The 16,191-nt window shown below is 37.7% G+C and overlaps 1 protein-coding gene across 7 annotated transcripts in view; it reads left to right on the top strand.

The window, feature by feature from the left end:
* bmper (BMP binding endothelial regulator) overlaps positions 1-16,191 on the top strand; it is a 44,352-nt gene that overhangs the window by 4,533 nt on the left and 23,628 nt on the right. For 2 of the 7 annotated variants that reach the window (XM_044116071.1, XM_044116070.1), the window contains exons 2-3: positions 1,921-2,780; positions 8,649-8,734. In XM_044116071.1, the coding sequence (XP_043972006.1) occupies positions 2,672-2,780; positions 8,649-8,734 (195 nt within the window). In that variant the 5' untranslated portion in view covers positions 1,921-2,671. The remainder of the gene's footprint in view (positions 1-1,920; positions 2,781-8,648; positions 8,735-16,191) is intronic. The other 5 variants (XM_044116073.1, XM_044116072.1, XM_044116076.1 and 2 more) reach the window with 3 other exon arrangements.

The raw sequence follows: 16,191 nt of genomic DNA, 5'->3' as shown, positions 1-16,191 counted from the left end.
ATAAGAAAGATGCATGAATCTGTTTTGGTTGGTCAGGTCTTGATTTTCTGATATACATTTTCATGACACCCATTATTAAGCTAATGTATATATTTTTTTCATGTCAAATGCTGAAATAACACAAGAACATGTAGAGCTTAGTGCATTTTATTTTATGTTGACTGAAAATATAAACTCTACAGAAATCTTCCTAAAAGCTGTTTTGTTTTCAAATTACCACATTTATTCTTTATTTCACATCTATAACAAAAATCTAGCCCCTCCACTCTCTCTCCCTGTTATTGATGAGATTCTTATTATCTTTAAACTCTTAGAAACTTTAAACACAAATTAGATCATTTTAAAGAAAGTTGAAATAAAATTTCTAAATTATAAGGCTCTAGAAGCATAAACACGACTTTGAAAACACATGGAGGTCTAAGAACAGGTGGCCAAACCAAATGGGAGTAAATCAAACTTTTTTAAACTGGAACAGCAGCCAGTGTGTGAAGGATAAAACCGTGAAATGAGACAGGAGAGTTGTTGCTAAGGTTAAAAGCATATTATTATCAAGTCATATGATTATTTCTACCTTATCATTAAAATTCTTTGAACAAAGCAACAGCCTGTTTATGAATATTTGAAATCAAGTCAGAAATACATTCCCTTTGTAAATAGCTTGCTGGAAATGTGCTTGTAAACATAAAGTTTTGGAAAGGATGGCCAGCTGGAGCCACAAAAAAATTTGTGGTGGTACAAAAATCATTTTAGAGTTTCAGGAGTTTTAATAAGTATGTTGCTATTAGAGTTGATCCAAAAATAATTCTAATGTGGAAAAAGGCTTTAAAAGGGAAAAAAAACAACCTTTGTGTTAATATTTTTACAAGAATATAGGTAAAGCACACATTTTTTATCCTTACTAACTTCAAGCCATACTAAGCTTTAGCTGTCCTCAGCCAGCTATAAAAATGATTTCTATTTTCTAAATGCCAGAATGAGTCAGACTAATTTTAGTATCATTAGATCACATGACTTGCCCCCATCACTGAAGCTCTTCCTTCATGTCACATTTCCAAACTGTGTCCCAGCTTTCGCTGTTGTTTTTTGGCATACTGACTTCTTCCTCAGTGAGCGGCCTTTCAGTCCATGCAAGAACAGGACTTGTTTTCAAGTTGCTCCAACCATCATTTTCCTGAGGTCTTTTGCATTTGTTTGTGGGACAGATTACCAGTTTTCTTCCTGAAGATTATTCTGATTTGCAGCAGAAAATTGCTTGAATAAATAACTGTAGCTCTTTCAGAAATCTGAAGGTAAATTTGACTTGTCAGCATTTCTCTTCCTGATATCTTGGCTTATTTCGTTATTTTTTTCCCCATGATGTCACACAAGGAAGTGGTGAATTGATTCCTTTACTTAACTGAAAATTTGTAAACTAACCTATCAGAAGCTTACAAAACCATGACGGCATTATCAGAGCACATTGATGTAAGTGTATCTAAGATTCTGACTTTAAATAAAGTAATACAAAAATCAAATTCTTATTCTGGCATCAAGCTGAGGAAATAATTGGGGTAATCATAATTTACATAAAAATTCTCAAATTAATATATTTCTATTATCCTGAAATAGCTACTCTCCCTTTTTTTTGCAAAAATGACCAACTTATCAAGTTTTACTTTGCTGTTGTATAGCTCTTTAAATAAATATTGCAAGTCAAAATATGTAAATGTATATTAATCAAAACACTAAATATTTATAGGGGGGACTTTGTTTATTTCTCAAAGACATAAGCTCTTTCTTTCTTTCCTTCTTTCTTTCTTTCTTTCTTTCTTTCTTTCTTTCTTTCTTTCTTTCTTTCTTTCTTTCTTTCTTTCTTTCTTTCTTTCTTTCTTTCTTTCTTTCTTTCTTTCTTTCTTTCTTTCTTTCTTTCTTTCTTTTTAGCGCAGAGGTTCAGTAGCTGGCAAACGGAAGCAGGTCCGCTGTCATTATTAAAAACTCGGCGGCAGTAACAAACGGAGGCGTGGAGCTGCAGATCTGAAGCAGCGGACCAGACTGCGTCTGACAGAGGTTCGCAGAGGTCTGGAAGCCAGAGGGAAGGAGGGAGGTCCCGGGCTGCGCAGAGGAGGCAGGACTTTCTGGCTCCGTGGTGCGCTCCGACACCAGAGGTCCGCTTTAATATCAGAGGAGGAGTGGAAGCAGATCAGCTTTTAACACCGCGCAGACACGGAGGCTGCGTGCAGTCCTGAACAGACTAACATCGAGCATCAGTGCGTTAAACGGAATTTTTGGATTGACGCCTCAGATTTAAGATTTTTTTTCCCCCACACTATTACTATTTTTAAAGCTCACTGCGCTCCACGGCTTCTCTATGGGCACTCATAAACTGGATTTGTGACTGTTCTTTTCCTCATAAATGACTTTAAGCTCACAATGGACTCAGTTTCCCCTGCAGAACCTGTGCAGACGCGCTGTCTCCTGCCTGCAGGCGCGTCTTTGTCATTTTAATGTCGCTGTCATTACCGCGCGTCTGTCTGATTGTCGCTCCGCATTTCAGAGCAAGCTAACAAATTGGGGAGTCTCTCTGCTAGTTGCAAGGCAGACTCTTGTTGTGGACTTCTGATCTTTAATTTTTCTTAACTGGAATATTTTTGTGTATCCAAACTTGTTGGTCCTGTCTTCCTGGAGCAAACCGATGATGTCGCCCGGCTGCTTGAACCCTTCCTCCCGGTCCACCTGTAGGTTTTTCCTCTGCTTTTTGTGGCTTCTACAAACGCCCCGCTCTTCCTCTCCGCTAATTACAGGTAAGATTAAAGGGATCAAATGGCTTCATAATAACACATCACAACACCCACTGTGCGTAAGAAAATCTCCTGCAAACCGTTGTTATTTAGTCTGCTGCCGCGTCTCTGCGCTCCTGCAGCCTTTAGCGCACCAGCCCTGGAGCCGCGCTGCAGCCTCTCTGTGTTTTTCATCAGCGGTAATTTAGCGGTGAAGTTCTGGGTACGATCCCTCGGCATTCGCCTGCAGGTCGGTGCATGATCACTATGGGAATCAACAAATAAACAAGATCCTGGTTAAACCCATTTATTTATAACAAAGAGTCGCATGCGTTTTGATTCAGTAAGACAGCCAATTTGTTGTCTTAATCTGTAAGTATGAATCAAAATTATACACTAAGATGATTGAAATCTTAGAACTTCACAGAGAATCAGTAACGATGACACCGGTTTATGAAGTCTCAAAATCATCCCCTCTGCATCCTGGGGAAGGAATGAAGTTTGTTTTATTTCACTCTTCCATCGCGCGTACATTAACATTTCTGTACGATTTACTTAATAACTTTTAAAAAACGACTCAATAATTTGAATCTTCAGGATAAAAGCTCCCTGTTAACTTGTGATCTTTGCTGAAATTATAGTTTGTGCCACTTGGAGAGTTATAATTACATCGTTTTTAGTTAAAAACAGGCTGTGAAGTTTGAACCGCTTTTCTGTCCTTCATCCTCAAAACTTTCCTGGGTCTGTCTGTTGAACGCCTCTGACATCCACTTTTTGCAGCACTGCAGAGGTTTTAGAGAATGAGATGCAGAGTGGATGAAAAACTGATGAAGTGTTGCGGGACTCTTGACAACTTCACAACTGATAGGACTTGAACGACTCTGGTTCTTAATGATCTGAAAATGCAGCAGATTCATTTAGTTATTTTCCTTCTGATTTCCAGGACTCGATTTAACTTAGTTGATGGTTTTTAATTGCAAGAACATAAAGACCAGAAGCTGTCAGGACCAACTTAGAGCTTCCGAGATCCAAACTCGATAATAGTTTTTTTGTGTCCTCCATATTTTGGCAGTTATCCCTCTGTCTGACTCCAACACATGAAGATGAGAGTAAAATATGTATCAGATGGGCCTCCCTTGGCAAACCTGGCAGTCAATCTGAATCAGATGAACAGATTCCTTCTTATTCCATCTCAAACATGTTTGTATTATCAGCAGAAATCCTCTGGGAAGGCAGGGTAAGAAGTTTTTGTTTAGCACCATTCATACAGAGATCATTACAAGTCAAGGAATGGAAAGAGGAAAAAAGGAATTATGAAACATATAAGCAAAACCAAACAGTTAAACAGACAGAGTAATTGTCATTCTGGTCCTGAGAACCCTGAATGAATATCACTCAGATGACCTGAAGGATTAAAATTTATCACATTTAACCAACATCTCTGAATTATATTTTCAATCATTTTGAAATCTGTTGTTTTATTAACAGGAAATCAGTTCATTAGGATCCATTTTCCTGGTGTTGGCCAGGGATTCACAAGCTGCACCTGCCTCATTAACTGCTTATACTATTTATACTGTTTCTTATATTATTTGTTTTTACAATTATTTGTTAGAGATACCTTTACAAAAATATAACTTGCCAAACACAGAATTATGCACCAGTTTTTTTGCATCCTGTGCTGACAGAAAAATTTAGAGATTTTATGGGATTGTTAGAATTCAAGTTTGAGTCGACACCAAGGTTGTTGTTTTTTATATAAATATATATTTATCATCACTGATACCTGTGTTACTTATGTTTTTGGGCTGAAAAACGATACCTTCCGTGTTTTCATAAAGCTGGTGGCATTCCTTGCCCATTCACCCATTGATTATGTAGACAGACTAGTTCAGAGACTGTAAGGTACTGTGGTCATGCCCAGTCTCAAAATTATCAATTTGTGTCTCATTAGCATAGAAATACAACAAGAGAAACATAATCTGAGCAACAGACGCTAAGTAAAAGTAGTCTAAGAATAGAGCCCTGGGGAACCTCAGAGTTCTCTGTTGTTTGCTGAGACTTACAGTTACCAAATGACAAAAAGTAGACCCAACCTCGGCCCAATAAGACCTGAAGCAGTTTATCATAGTAAACTTAAACAGTATGGCAGTGCAGCAGGTGGAAATGAAGGTCCTTTTGTTCTCTGCAGGATTCTGTTAGTCATCAAAAGTACAACATTTGTGGTCTAAATGTACTTCACAACAAAACACCTGAATTAATAATTTAAATCAAACTGTTTGCACAACTAAATAGGTGAAATTTACCCCAAAGCCTCAAATAAAGTTTAAGAGATTATTTGTGCATTAGTCTGTTATAAATCAACAACTTTGAGTTATTTGTAGCTCAACAGTGTTGTGTGAAAGCACCCTGCAACCCCAGACTGACTAGAAAATGTAACATTTGGCATTAAAATGCTGGAGGTTCTAAATAGAACTGTACAAATTTTAATCCTTTATTTATAATGATCAAAAGCAACAATCCAAAGTTTAGTCACAAAGCTGTTTTTGTTCAAATGTGTTGGAAAAGCAGTGCATATCTTTATTTTAATTGAGGTGATGGACTCCTGTTCTAATTAATTTTTTCCTTCCGTCTGAATTCTTCCCCTTCAAAAATATGTTTTTATGTGGTTTTCTTTACCCTCCAGAATTGAACTGTAGGGTTAAATTCTTCCACCTGTAGTTCATTTAGTTGGCTCACTCAATTCCTTTTTCAGATTCCCTTCTTTAACAAGTTCAAGCTCTTCAGTGGGACTTAGAAAAAGGGAACAGTTGAAGTAAGATCAACACCTCCTGTTAGAGCAGCCAGTGAAGAAAGGCTGTATTTTTAAGTAATTAGCATTATCCCACTTTTTTCTGCCATCTTTGGTTCTTTTTTTCTGTTCTGCTCGAGGTAGTTTCAGTTTAATGTAGGAAGGAGATTTTAATCTTTATTGATGTCCTGGTTAAATAAAGGTCAGAGAATGTAAATAATTTGCTCAGCTTGATGAGTGTATAGGTCTGAGGTAAAATCAGCGTAACCTTTATACAAATTTGTGAGAAAAAAGACAAACACAACAGCTGAATAACAAGACACTAAGATTTTTCAAGTCCCAGACGGATCCCCAGTGCCTCTCCGCCCTCGTTTACCCCCCTAACACTTCCAACCCTGTGATTTTAATTACGCTCGAAGGTTGTAAATTTTACAGTGGTGGTGGAGTCGGCAGGGTTTGTCTGCTCTGCCTGAATCCACAGGCTGGTTTTTACTGCCGAAGTCAGACAACACGACCTGTTACTACAGGAATCCCTCCACTACAGATGACAGAAAACACGTATAACTGTTATTTAAGGTCCAGATTTTAATCAATATTGTTAATGTGAACAGACCACATCGTTTGATTGGCATACATTTTGTTTATTGCAGTCACAGATCAGTGAATGACCTGAAAATCTCCCCTTTAAATGCTGAATGTCGGTCCGACTCAAACTGTGTACACATTGCTTTAGTTTGGGATGTGGGTTCAGGAAATGGTTAACTCCTGATCTATCATAATTTCCTCAAACTGAAGAGACATCAGGTCACAAAGATAAAAAGAATTGACCTGGTGTTGCTCAAAATGTTTTAACCTTTTCAGTGTCTATGTAGCAGCATGACTTCCTGGAAAATATTGTAATTTTCATCAATAAGTAGATCTGAGATTAATTGTAAGTTTTCTTGATGGAAACGCTGTTAATCTACAAAAGAGTCAGTGATGCAAACTGAAGTCTTTTATTGAGAACTGGGAATGAAGGTTTTACTTCAGGGACTCAAAGTGATGAAAGCCTCTCAAAAACACGACAGTTTGATTGCATTGGCTGCGGGATTCAGAATCAGATGTTTACATGAGTCATAATGGGAATTATTGGGTTTTATTCTACATAGGTTCCCCAGAGAAGACAATTTGGTCAGAACTGCCACTAAAGTTAAACACTGTTTACAGCAACTTCCACTCTTATTGGTCCCATGGCTAAAAGGTGTGTAAAAATCTTTAAAATACTAACTGTTTTATTGCAGAAGCATGATTTCACACTGGAAAAGTAGGAAACATCAACTTTTATTTTGAGAGAATATGTTTAGTAGGGGGAGGGGGTGGGGATCGAATTTAGGAAAATAATTGTTTTCACCAGAATTAGTGGTGCCACACTCATTGGCACCCCTGCTGTTAAAACTTTGAACAGCTCTCTCTTTCCTCGTTTCGAGAGGACTTTGTGTTCTCCTATAACATTTCACAAGGCTTTGGCTACTTCTGTTGAGACAATCTGATCGTGGGTGTCCAACTCCAATTTTCAAGAACTACTGTCCTGCAATTTTTGGATGTATTCCTTCTCCAACAAACTTTTATTGAATGACTGAATTACCTCATCTGCCATTCAATTCTGCAGAGGACTGGTAATGAGTCATTCATTTGATTCAGTTGCGTTGGAGCAGGGATGCATCTAAAAGTTGCAGGATGATAGCTGGACATTCCTGTTTTAAATTTTTCAATTGGGAAGCCAGGTGACTATAGAAAATTGTACATTTTGTGTCTGGTGAACCATTTGCGTTTATTTGGCCACATGTTTTAGATTATTTTCCTGCTTAAAGTTCCAGTGGTAATCCATTTTTAATTTTTATTTATTTTTTTTTTTTACTGTAAATACCTCCAGATTTTTATTTTAAAATGTATTTAAAGAAAAAAGAAACAATGTTTGTGGAAAAGAAAGAAGGGTTCATAATTGAAAGCTACTAAGCACTCTGATTAACTAAATAAAGTTACATTTATAAAATGCTTTAGATATATGCATTTTATGGGATTAATAGGAGTACCCGTAAAAAGGCACAGGTGATTTTTTTATTTTTGTTTTACATAGATCATTGTCTACACGTCTGGGCAGAACATAAAAACACTTTTTTTTCCCCAACATATTTTTCACAAAGCGTGCCAATAAATGTGTGAAGTGTTGTAAGCTATGTCATCCATGCCAATGTCAAACGTGAAATTGATTGTTTTAAGATTTAAATATGAGCTTTGAGCAAATGTGTTGCATTTTCTAGTTGCTGCATTTGTTGCATGTAATTGTCCAACTTTATAAACTACCTCCTTCCGGTTGCAGTTTTATGAAGTAGATAACTTTTAATTATCAGGAAGTTGTGATTTAGCAGTCAACCAAATCTGTTCACAGGAACATCAAAATTGATTTCTTTGAGTAGTCTCTGCAACAAATTGGCTTCTCATTGTTCGGTTCAGACGCTGTATAATCTTTCCCTGGAAACCTTGGCTTAACAAGAACAAAGTTGCAACCACTTCTTTATATGACTTCCACGTCTGTGGCTATGCATCATCTCGTTTCCATCCAATAATATTTTCCCCATCTCTGTCCCCAATGGGGGAGGGGGCTCCTCTGAATAAAGCAGATCAGACGCATGGGTAAACATCAGAGCAGTGAGTCTGGAGCAGATTTCTTCCTGCATGAACCGCTGCACTCTGAGACGTTGACATCTGTATGCTTCAACCCATAAACCCATGTGTTTGGAGTCGTTTCCCCTTGTTGGTTCAGGTTACATTTCCACTCGTAACAAAATGACTGACTTGTGCTTTTAAGACCTGGGTTCGAATGTCACTCCATTTACCTGGACAGATGAATGACTACAATGGAGGAAAGTTGAACAAATGTACACAGAGTTTTTAAAACAGTTCTGGGATGATCATGTCACATTCTCTTGGCATTAGAGATAGATTTGTATCTGGATAAGTGAAGCTATAGAAATTGCAGAACAATTTCTATATTGTTCTGTAGTGAGGAGCATTTCCAACACTTGAATTAGGAATCCTCCTCACTCTTCTGTCCTTCACAGGCACTGAAGCCAGCTGTGACAATGAAGGAGAAGTCCTGCACATCCCCAACATCACCGACAACCCCTGCATCACCTGCGTCTGCCTGGTAGGAACCCGTTTTCTTCTCTGCTCTGCTCATATTAATGAATGCCAAGTTATCAATCCTCCTCTGTTTGTTCTGGTCTCTTTAATATATAACTTGGTGTTTCCGTTCCGGCCGAGTGAATGACATGAACTCCTTTTGCACTGATAGGGATATTTGCAGAGTCGATCATTTTATCGGAAGATTGCAACAGTAGCAGGACGATTTCAGCTGGTCTTTCATGACAGATCAGTGCTTGCTTTGAGTGATTTGATTAGATGGTAAACTTTGGCATCAAATTGCATCGGAAAGCAGTTTGTAACTTAAAACAAAATCAAATGTCATGATGCAGCTTTTCCTTGCAGTGAAATACAAAGTGGGTATTGTTTTTTTTTTTTTTTCCAGGCGTACCCATTGTCCTGCCTTGGTGCAGTTGTTAAAACAGACCAACAAAATGTTGGGAGACAACGCTTTCCCGGAACATGTGCTCTTTGACCCCACATCCCCCATTACTGCTGTAGAGCTCTTTGTTTCCGAGGACCAGAGGGGCTTTTCTGGTCACCGCTTTATTTTTGGCTGAATGAAAAGTTTTGGCTTTTAAATCCCGTTACCTGACCTGAGTTTATCCTGCAGGAAGCAAGGAGGTGTGATGCTGAGGGGTGTGTTTAATGAATCGCAGATCCATTTCCAGATCTGAGCTCTGACTTCCTCAACAAGTTAAGATGTTTTCACACTTGATAATCTGATAGACTCGGTTCAATTGGTGCTGTTTGCTTTCTCAGTGCACTGTGTCAAATGAACTAAACATTTTGAAAAAGCTGTTCAGCCCCTCGAATGTGGTGGCACTGCACTTATAACTGCTGAAGGAAACAACATGAAGGAGACACAGAGTGCAACTTCCTCTTCATAAACAAAAATGGAGTGGTGTCAGATTTTAGCAGTTGTAGGATTTCTTTTTTTGCAAAAGACCACAAGCAATTTCTCCCACTATCATTAGACTCTTGCGTTTGTTTTGGTTGTATTTACCCAGAATGCTCTGCTCTATGATCTGCTTCTTGATTTTGGAGCCACTGGAATTGGGGGATATCACTGTAACAAGAGTGACGGTGAGATGATTGTAGCCTTGTGACATGGTGTATTATCCTGCTGGAAGTAACCCTCAGAAGAAGAATGTACATCAGAAACAACAACCAAGTAGCTGTGGCGTTTAAATACAACTTACTTTATCTAAAAGATCCAAAGGATGCCAAGAAAATGCACCTGATTTGGTTTTCTGCTACTGTAGCTCATCTGCTTTCAGGTTCAACATCTTATTCATTCAGAGATGGGATTTCTCAGTTGTAAGGGTCATTTCAGCTCTTATTGCCTTTGTTACCTCTGACATTAGTTCAGTCAGTCATCCACTGAACCTCAGCTCGCCAGATATTTTGTCTTTTAGCCAGAGAGATCTCACTAGATCAGAACAATCCATCTGGTAACTAAATGTCTGGTTTTTGTCTATTCAGATATTCAGTTTGAGCTTCAGCAGGTTGTTTTCTCCACAGATGGAGACCTAAATGAATTGGGTTGCTGCCATGTAGTTGGCCAATTGAACAAGTGTATCTAATTAGTTGCGTGGGGAGGTTGAGTGGACATATGACTTTGTTACCTCATAGCTGCCAAAATAAAGACCGTCAGTTTTGGCTAGCTTGTTTAATTTGCTCACAATGAACAAAGCCAAAAACTTTTGTCCAGATTCAGACACCAGTAAAGGAGAAGGAAACATTTTGTTTCCTTCTGTCTAAGTATTAGAGATAGAGTATTGGAGATTTGGAAGCCATCAGAAGGTGTTACTAATTTATAGACATCAGAGCCGTTAAGTGTATAAGTTGTTTTAATCAAAAAGATTTGTTTATTGATCCTGAAACTTGAAAAACAATATTTCCATTGACTTAGATCAGCAGTTTTCTTCTGACACACAGCAGCAGAAATATTCATCCACTGCTGTCTTGTGTCAAAATGTGCAGATATTTACTTATGTGCTAATAAACAAACTCAACAGAGACAAACAACCTCAATGATCTTTAAGGAAACATGCTTTAGACAACAATTTTTAATTTGTGATTATTTCTCCCATCCATCTCTAGCACATTGTGTCCGACAAGCAACAGCTGGGTCCGGACCTAAAGTTCGGGAACCGCTAAATTAACAGTTTGAGCTGCATTTTTCTCAGCTGACAGTGGAAATGTTACCACAGCTTTGTTTGACAGCTTCCATACAAATCAGGAGGAGAAAGTTGCTGTTTACTTTGAGAATCTGCATGTTTAGTTATCATCTAAGTGCATTCAGCTGATGGAGTCACACGTCAGCCAAGCCAACAGATTGTCCAGAAGACGTGTGAGAAACTGAGTTCTGCACAGATTGTGTCAGATGTAAAACAGTCCTTGGCATCTTGATTGTTGTATTTGAAGGTTACTTTACGGTTGTGACAGTCGCATTGGAAACATGACACTTCTGTTATTTTAAGTCACAGCATCATATATTTATGATGCTGTGATCCAGACTATCTGTAGACAAATCCTGGTTATCTTTTATAAGGTGCCATTGTAAAGTTTCAGAACCCTGATTTTTTTTTGCATGCACTTGTCTTCAGTTCAACTGAGCGAATATTTTTGGAAAACCACCTTTCCCTGCATTTACACAGTTTGAGGAATATTTCTACTACCTTTACTCAAACTGAAATATTTGTCCATTCCTCTTTGTAAAATTGCTGAGGCCTTTGGATTTAACTCTGGACTTTGACTAGACCTTTTTACCAGATGGATATGATTCCTAGTGGAAGGTGAATCTGTACAACAGATTCAAGCATTCTGCAGCCTGAAACTGGTTTTGAGTGTTAACCTCCATTAACGTTTGTTCACCAGGTTCACTGACTCCGCTGAAGAAAAGTATTTCCCTACATGTCTTATCTTACTTCTGCTAGCTTTCATTCAGTGGTGGCTTTGATATGTATCCATAAAGTCAATGATTAATAGTTGTCCTGTAAAAAGATTCTCCCGCTTGATTTGTGGAGTTCTACCATTTTTCCAATTACCATGGACTTCTTGGCTGCTTCTCTGATCAATACTCTTTTTGCCTGACCGTTATTTTAAGTGGAGGTCCATATCTTTGTTAGTTCGCTGCTGTTGTTGATTAGTTTTATAACCTAACCCTGCTTTAAACCTCTCTGCAGCTTTATTTCTGCTGTGTTCCTTAGTCTTTATGATGTTGTTTGTTCACTATTCTTCATTAGTAAATCTCCAGAGCCTTCAAAGAACAGCTGCATAGATGCTAAAATGAATCCATTCACAGATAAACTCTATTAATTTAGTGACTACTCAAGGAAACTGGTTGCATAAGATTTTATTTAAAAGCTAGAGGTGTGGGTTGCTGCATGTTTTGGTATCAATCTGATGCCAAGGAGCCTTTAGGTGAGTTTTTTTTTTTAAATTCTTTTAATCATTTGTCCGGACATATGACAGAATTTGGACAGAGTTTATGTGCTTTACTAAGATATTAACATGATATCCATGCATTTTTCGTACATAGACAAAGCACAAAAAATTATAATTTGAAAGCAAATCAAAACAAAATCTTTTTTGAGGTAGAGCTGAAAAACTACAATACAAAATGTAAACAACATTTCAAGCTGTAGAACTAAAGCATCAATCCAATACTGATGCTGACATGGTGTCAATATTATTGATATTTTGGATCAATTTGCCCATATCTACTAAATGCAGTTGAATTATTTTGAGAGAAGACAAATGCACATGACTCTTCAGATTTTGATTTTTAAAAAATTTTTTACAAACATGAATTTTCCACTTGATAATTCTGTTATCCATACTTTTTCAAGGTAACATCCATCTTTACATTTAGAAAGCTCACAGAATAACAACCCAAATTCACCGTTTTTCCTCCAACCTCTGATACTTCACATGTATCGTAAACCTCAGCTACTGTTTGGCTCCTGGTTGGTTGCAGGAGGTTCTCCTGTCCTCTGTGTTATCAGGCAGACATCAGCAAAGTCCTGCTGAATGATATCAGTCATCAGCAGGCAATGGCTGCCCTTTCATCTCTACTTTAACCCCTCCGCTCCACACACTTACATATCAGCCCCCCGCTCCCTTTTTTTTCCCTCTACACACTCATAGCCACTCTATTCCTTAATAGCCTTACACACACCTTGGTCAGGCTTTTTTAAGTTTAACCTATTTTCATCCTCTAGATTTTGTTTTTCTCCTTTAGCTCTGCTTTCTCAGGTAAATTGTTTTAGTTTTTATTTTGGCTCCTTTTTCTGCATGACTGACTTGCTGGCTGTTTGTCATCCCTCATCTTCACTTTCTGTTCACTACCCCAAACATTTGGATCCTTTTTGTTCCAATTTTTTTCTGAATAATTGCGACTTGATGGAAGATTAAGTCCACTTTTCCAAATTTTGCAGAAGAAAAAGTTAAATTCAGTGTTGCATGATCGACACAATCATTTCTGCACTTCGTTAAAAAGGGTCCCATGTCACCACAAATTCCCTTTGGGGGGTAACGAGCCACTGGGTCTCCAGTGTCACTTATACATGGGTCAGAGGAGGAGGAGATGGGGGGTCTGCTCACCAAGTCCAGAGTATGGACACACACATGTATGGACACACAGAGGGTCCATTGTGTGTGTCCAGGCTGAGGCAGAGCAGAAAGTGGATGTGGCTGACAGACTGATTGACAGACAGGTCGCCATGGCGATCTGTTATCTTGGAAGGAGTCAGTCCATCTCTGTCACTCTCTTCATCATCCTGGTCTATCTGTCTGTCCATCTGCATGTCTTTTTCCACTCTCTCATCGGTTCTTCCTCTCCTCCTTCACCCCCAGATCTGCTCTTTTTTCCCCTTCACATCCCGTCATGCAGACGCAGTTCTTTCAGAACGTCTTGGACCTACACGGGCGCCTTTTGTGTCCCTCCATTGAATCAGAACAGTTAGACCTAGCTTTCAGGTCAGGAAATGTTATTTCTGGTGAACGATTTAGCAATGACATAAACAATTCAAAATGGTGGATGAGCATCAGATTTAAAGTTTGCAGAACCTTTGTCACATAAGAAAGCTCGACTTATACATGCCTGTTAGGAAAAGTAATGACTAAAGTTCAGGTTTATGTTCAACAAATGCTTTTGTAAGTAATTATATTTGTGTTGCACTTGTTTGACATTTAGTGTGTGTAAAATAAATATGAATAAAAATGTGAAACAGAGTCTCTGCAGTTTTCACCAACTCAAATTTAAGACATTTTAATCTCTTTTTAAGACCAGGATGAATGACATTTAAGATTTAAGTAATACATCTTACATTTTTGCATGGAATGACTGTAGCATGATTTGGATTGGCAACAGAAATGAGCCAGAGACAAAGATGAACACTGTTCAGCAAACTGACGAAAAATTTACGCTTACTAGTGATCAGCTAGTTGGAGGTAGACACAGCATGCAATGAAGATGCTCTCATGTGACTGAAAAATAAACTATATAGAATATACAAGATGAAAAAGTCCTTCCTCCACAAAACACAAGGCCTGTGATTAACATGAAAGGCCAACTGGCATTTTTTCTAATGGATTTAAGACATTTCAAGGCCTTTCGGTTTTGTATAGATGAACTTCAGACTCTTTAAGGATGTGTGGACACCCTGTATAAGAAGGCCGTTTAAATCTAAAGTCACTCTTCATCTGCTCTGGTGAAGTAATGATGCACCCAACAGGAGGTGAGAGATTAACTTTGCAGATACCCATTGTGACTTGACTCACCAGTTGATTTCATGCCTAAACAGCACAAGGCCAAGGTAAATTTCCTACTTGCAGGTGCAACATATTTGTTGCTGTTCCTGCTCATAGCTCAGTTTTCAGTAGGACGTCCCTCTGTTTCCCTTTCCCACTTAGTTCCTGCAGGGTGGTTTGACAGATGGGTGGCCAGGAGTCAACAAGTGAAAGGTGGGATACCCATACAATCACACATTCACACTTGTTCACAAACACTCGCACTGGGGACGATTTATGTAAAAAAAAAAAAAAAAGTGAACATTTTGGGGTGGTAGGAGGACGCTTTCTTTTCTGAGTGTGACAAGATGGAAATAAAACCGTCCCTAAGTGTAGCCAGGACAACTACTTCTATATGTTTACATACAATATTACCTATTCTGTCTTCTAGACACTGTGCAACACGGCTTATTAGCCTCAAAATATTAATGAAAAGGTCTGATTGAGGTTGTTTTATTTTATTCTAACTTATTCCATTATTTATTTATTCATTTATTTGATTATTAAAGGATATAAAATAGTGGAACATTGAAACAGTTGGTAGCACCCTTACTTTACAGTAAGAAAATCCTGGGTTCAAATCCTAGAATGGATCATGGCATTTGGATCTCATCTCTAAAAGTGCTTGTATGTAATTCATTTTACAAATTAAAAGAAAAACAAGACTCTAAAGTGAAAATCCACTTCTGTTTCTGTTGATGACAGAAAAAAAGGTTGAAAAACTTCAAACAAAACAAAGAAGACATTCAAGGAGATGAGCAAATAAGGAGTAAAAGAAATACATTTGTGCCATTTGCAGTTTGATGATGAAAATCATCGACAGCTGAGCAAACAAGCTGCTCTGACAAAAACTACAATTAGAAACAAAATAGCTTCTAAAACTTTACCTCGCAGCAGCCGAGCGCATTTTTCCTCTTGAATCCTCCAAGTGGACGGATAAATCAGCCAAACAAATCTTTGGTTGATTTATGTTTGCAGTTTGTTGTTATTGTAATTTCAATTATCTTTGTTCTATTTATAAAAATGTTTTATGTGTGCTGTTTTGCTGTCAAGAAATAATGTTGAACATTGAAACGTTTAAATAAAATGATCTTTCCAGGTTAAATAAAGTATTTAAAAAATAAAGTAAATAATTTGAGAATAAAAAGAATCGGTATTTTTCAATGTTTAAAACAATTCTCAACTTTAAAACAAACATTTTGTCATTTGTTAACTAATACCTCTGCACAGTGTAATTAATGTATACATTTCACCAACTTATTTTGCATGTTTGACATAAATATCAAAGTAAACAATGTTACCAAATACAGGTCTACATTTGCAAAACAACTCATTCTAGATTTATTTGAGCAGAGTTTTTAAATCACTCCGTGCCCCATCTCTTCACATGGCAGCATTTATGAAACTGACTAAAATAAATATCCGAATAACCCAAATCAGAGCCGGAATATGAGACTCTGTATATTTGTGCTGTAAATGCTGATTAGAGGTTGTTTTGTGAGAAAGAGAAAAGAAATCTCAAATGAAACCTCAGTGTAAATACTGGATTATTTAATAGACAGATGTTGACGGGAAACACAACATAATGAAACGTGAAAAGCAGGGAGCTTTGATCAGTCGAGTTGTTTTTCACTTGGAAGTGACGCTCAATCAAACAAACTT

Source organism: Gambusia affinis, linkage group LG05 (genome assembly GCF_019740435.1).
Source record: "Gambusia affinis linkage group LG05, SWU_Gaff_1.0, whole genome shotgun sequence".
Classification (NCBI taxonomy): domain Eukaryota; kingdom Metazoa; phylum Chordata; class Actinopteri; order Cyprinodontiformes; family Poeciliidae; genus Gambusia; species Gambusia affinis.
Note: the sequence above shows the minus strand (reverse complement) of the source record. Positions and strands in the feature narration are given on the sequence as shown.